The 4812-nt window shown below is 42.0% G+C and overlaps 1 protein-coding gene across 2 annotated transcripts in view; it reads right to left on the bottom strand.

The window, feature by feature from the left end:
• Window positions 1–253: 253 nt before the first annotated feature.
• eif2b3 (eukaryotic translation initiation factor 2B, subunit 3 gamma) overlaps window positions 254–4812 on the bottom strand; it is a 25651-nt gene continuing 21092 nt past the window's right edge. Inside the window, exons 11-12 of one of the 2 annotated variants that reach the window (XM_031854528.1) lie at window positions 3706–3809; window positions 254–494 (exon numbers count right to left, since the gene is read on the bottom strand). In XM_031854528.1, coding sequence (XP_031710388.1) covers window positions 442–494; window positions 3706–3809 — 157 coding nt within the window. In that variant the 3' untranslated portion in view covers window positions 254–441. Of the gene's footprint in view, window positions 495–3260; window positions 3810–4812 lie in introns of those variants that run through there. The other variant, XM_031854527.1, reaches the window with a different exon arrangement.

Genomic DNA, 4812 nt, shown 5'->3' with positions numbered 1-4812 from the left:
CAACAGGGTAAATTGAGGAATTGAGTCCTGCCATTACAGGAGGCGGCAACAGTCTGATAATAACTATGTGGCAAAAATAATTGCACAGCTCTACTGACAACTAGTCAAGATGTCTCTGTTAAACATGGTCTCAAAGAGATGGAGACCTAACACTAAAAGTCCAAAAAGATGAACAAAATAAGTTGTGATTTCGGGCTATACAAATAAATTGAATTAAATTGAAATGAACAAATAAAAACACCAACAAGCTGACTCATGGGTTGAAGCACTTGTTTTATTTGGACACAATGTAGAAAACGCCTATGAAGAAGAGAGTGTAGAACTGTTCACAAGCAGCATCCAGGCTTCCGGTTGGTCAGTCAGCTGATGAATTAGTTGTCCGCTATGTTTTGCTGCTCTCTGATTGGTTAATGAGGGGATGCCACTCCATCCCTGTGGGAGCTAAATCTCCATCAGCTGGTCCGTTCCAACGATGACCTCGTTAGTCCTCTCAGCTAAAAATAAATAACATTTGTTTTAACAATCAACAGTACTGATGTTTGAAAACATAAGGGGATTCTTGTGTTTTCTATTGAAATCTAGCGTTTTGATTTTTTCTCTTAAGAAATCTGCAAAACCCTTCAGCTTTATAAATCTTCACCAAAAAAAAAAACATTTAATGCCACTGCCACAGACGGTACATCTGCTCTGAGCTGGGTGACATTAATCCGAGAAGAATTTGGTAAATTATTCATAAAATAGATACCACCAATTATTCCCATGTGCTGGCACTTTTAATACCTTTGGAAGATTGATTTTTAGATATTTTAATACCCATTAAGGCCTTATTTTGAGATGAATAGATTGAATGCCTTTCAAGAATCTTTAAGGAACCATGGGAACCGTGTTTATTACACGACGCAGAAGACTTTTACCAAAGATTTATAGGCACTGAAGTGTTTACCCCAATGTGATTCCCATTGAGTCATTTCTGCATATTCATTTTACCAAACTGAAATGAATGGAAACCAATGTCTGCCTGGCATATGTATGCAATTTGTAGATAACCGCTGTCCCCTCTTAGTCGATTAGTCAACTACTCGGATGTTTTGGTCTTAGTCAACTAAGATTTCTTTAATCGATTAGTCATTTCTTTAAAGGCCTTTTCATGCTAAATTACAGGCCTAGTCAACATGCAAACCCATGCACTGTACGGTGCTATGATGTATTAGAAATCAGTCGCAGAACCTTCAGAGTGTTGAGACCTATAGGTCACCCTGACCGCTACCCCTGAACCTCACAAAAAGCATTTTCTCGCTATCCCTCTCAACCCAAAGCTAGTTCAGCACGAGGGGAGCAGACGCTGCTCCTCCCTCCGGCTCAGAGCACCGGTCCTGATCCAAAGCAAACGGTGGCAGAGACTAACGTTCCGTCCACACAGACGGCGTTTAGTGTGAAGGAATCTGCTGCTCAGAAGGAGTTTATGCTCTGCAGTGGAGGAGTGAGGGGAGGACAAATGGAGCGTTAGATAGCAGCGGAGGAAGCGACTACAGAGAAAGGGAGAAAGGGGGAAAGGGAGAGAGGGGTACTCTATTTGGGTCTGTTAATTCATCAGTAACTTATCCTGAAAAGGGTTTAAATGTATTAGGACTATATATATTTACAATTTTCTCCTGTGGGCCATTGATAATAGACAGCTCACACTCTGACCTGATTCAACAAATAAAGGAGAGAAATAAGCCATATGTTGTCAGCAGCACATATTCTAACCAACTGTTAGTTGATTGTAATCAGGATGCACCATTAGAGAAGAACGTAGTGTCATCTTCAGGAGACAAAGGGAAGAAGAGGAGAGACAGTGTTGTAATGTATGCGTGTGTGTATTTATCAAAGCACCCAGAGAAAAGGTGTGTATCTTTTAAATATCAACACCTGACGGACCTGTATCTGTGTGTGTGTGTGTGTGTGTGTGTGTGTGGCTAACTAGCAGGGTGGTCCTTGGCTGCTAACAGCTTCAGCAGTGGAGTGGGTGTGTAATATCTTTCGCAGCCTGCGGTCAGCAGGCTAGATTAGTAGCTAGAGACAAGCCTGTGCTTTCTTACAATAGGAAAGCAAACAGGAGAGCAGGTTTATCATTAGAGCAGCGCACTATAGAGATGAAACTAATCGGATCTAAGCCTGATCCATAAACCACTAGATGTTTGGGGATTCTACCAAAGTTTTTTTTAACATTATATATATATATATATATATATATATATATATATATATATAATATTCAAAAAACTGTTAAGTATTAATGTATTCAACATGATACTGAGCATAAAGGGTTGTCCATGATCCAAGACTAAGATAAAAGTTTAGTTTAGGCATGTTTTTATTTCCTTCTCACTCTGCTCGAGGTGAAATGGATTTTGATATCCACCACATGGGTCCTTCCATGTGCCAGAAAGTTAATGCGCCAAATTTCTGTAATTATGAACAACTCAGTGATTCGAGAGCCATGTGGTTTTATCCCCTCTTCAGGCATGGGAGACAGGGTCGTTCGTCTGTTGCTCTTTCTCAGCTCCTGTTTTTGTTTCCTGTATTCACTTTGAGAATAAGAGAGCGCTGCATGCTGTTCATACTGTAAAGCCCTCTGAGGGAAAACTTGCAGTTTTGGGCTATTTAAATAAACTTGACTTCACTTGACTATATACAGCAGATCCCCTTTACAATGTCTACTGAAGAGACAACATTTATAAAATAACATCAAAGAGAGAAACTATACGATAAAATGTGAGACAAAGAGAGACTGTCCGTCCATCAGAGACATAGAGGCCGGAACTTTGCAATTGTGTGACTGAACTTTTGGCCATGCAGTGTACGCAAAACAATTATGCAACCAGGGGTCTAAGTTTCCAGTGTTCAACAACATAAAGTCAGCAGCTCGTTGCTGGCCAGTGGGGAAACATGTCCCTCAGAAAAGCTGAAGCAAGATCTGTTCTGATGCTTCAAAAAGTCTCAAACATTTTTTTTTTTTTAGGCGAGTTTAGCTCAAATTCACACTGTTGTTACTTAGAGCACCCTGTTGTTCACTCAATTAGGCTGCTTAGTCTGGTAGCCGAGCTTGCTCTCTATATGTGTGTGTGTGTCCGTGCGTGTTGGATGTGGCTGGAGGCTGCTGCTGTTGAATTCCGGGTGGTCCTGTTCTGGCCCTGCTCTCTAACCTCTCCATCAATGTGACACACACACACACACACACACACACACACACACACACACACACACACACACACACACAGCTTTGGGGACAAGAGGATTAAGGAAATAAAAAAAAAAAAATAAAATAAAAAAATCTCTGATAAATCTCTATCGCACAGAATTCAGAAACGTTCCTAGTTGGCTTGAACACTTGGCACTTCCAGATACCACACACACACACACACATTAACACCTTATTGGAGTCAGTAGAGGAGAAGTGCCGCGGGCTTCAAAAGATAGCATTGATTTGTAGGCTGTCGTTTGAAGTGTTATGATGTGAGGCGTTTCTGTTACTTTGCTTACTCTGTCCTTTCTTTCATTGTCAATGACGCAAAAATGATCAACTACTGTTTGTTCTGCTACATCCAAACACCTAAAATGTACTTTCAGCTTCCCGGGGTAATGAGACAAGAGAGGGTGTTGACCATCGCTGTGAGAAAAGAAAGCCATTATTATTTACGTGTTTACGATAGTGGAGCTCACCCTCTGGTTCGATCTGTTGTCCGCTTCCCACCAGACAGTACTTGAGGTCTGCTCCTCGGCCGATGACGGCGTTACTGCAGATCACGCAGCCCTGGATGTTACACCTGGAAACCACACACACACACACACACACACACACACACACACACACACACACACACACACACACACACACACACACACACGCACACAAATTACATCAGTCACATTGTTCGGATATTTCTACAGCAGAGGTTCCCAACCAGGCTGTCGGAACTCCTCATTGCGTCACAAGATAATGAAAAAAGTGTGTAGGTCTGATAAGAACGGACGGGGTGGATCTGGTATGCTCGGCCTTTGTCAAGGATGACAGGAGCAATAAAGTTTGCAGTCTTGGTCCGAAGCCTCAGTGTTGTTGAACACTATAGTGCATGTTTTGAATATGTCACGTATGACAGAACGTGATTGGTTGAGGCCTTCATGTGTGGTGCGATATAAAAATTAAACATCACTCATTGGTGGAACTGCTCATAACTCTTCTACATTTTGGCCACAACCAGTGATGTGATGTCACATTGCTTTGTTTCATTAGGTACACCTAGCTAGAAAATAATGTCATCTAATTTAACAGACCTGCAATGATCCCATCCTTCTTAAAAGGTTCATGCTTGATTTCTGGTACTCTTGAGTAGTTAAGAGATTCATATTTGTTCTCGGACAGGTATTATGCTGTTAAAACAGGATTTTCCGACCTTGCTGTTTGCTCTCTGGGCCTGCAGGACATCCAAACATGTTTGTGGTTCACATTCTGTTTTCTTCCGCCCACCCTTACGTACACACGTGACACACACGGTGTGCACACACACGACAAAACACGACACACACGGCGTGCACACACACAGTTAAGAACATTCATACTGGGAGCTGCCCAGTACGGCCACAGCGTTCCACTGTTGACTGTTGAGTTCCTCCGCTCTCCACATTAGTGGAGCGATCAGGGATCCTCACACCTGCTCCGAAGACTCAAACGCATCCAATCAACTGAAATTATTAACATGAAATCAGCATATGTATATTAAAGAACAAAAGCAGCCCATGCTGTGTGGACGTGTGTGTGTGTGTGTGTGT

The sequence above is a fragment of the Anarrhichthys ocellatus genome, unplaced genomic scaffold (assembly GCF_004355925.1).
Source record: "Anarrhichthys ocellatus isolate YVR2014 unplaced genomic scaffold, GSC_Weel_1.0 scaffold15, whole genome shotgun sequence".
Classification (NCBI taxonomy): domain Eukaryota; kingdom Metazoa; phylum Chordata; class Actinopteri; order Perciformes; family Anarhichadidae; genus Anarrhichthys; species Anarrhichthys ocellatus.
Note: the sequence above shows the minus strand (reverse complement) of the source record. Positions and strands in the feature narration are given on the sequence as shown.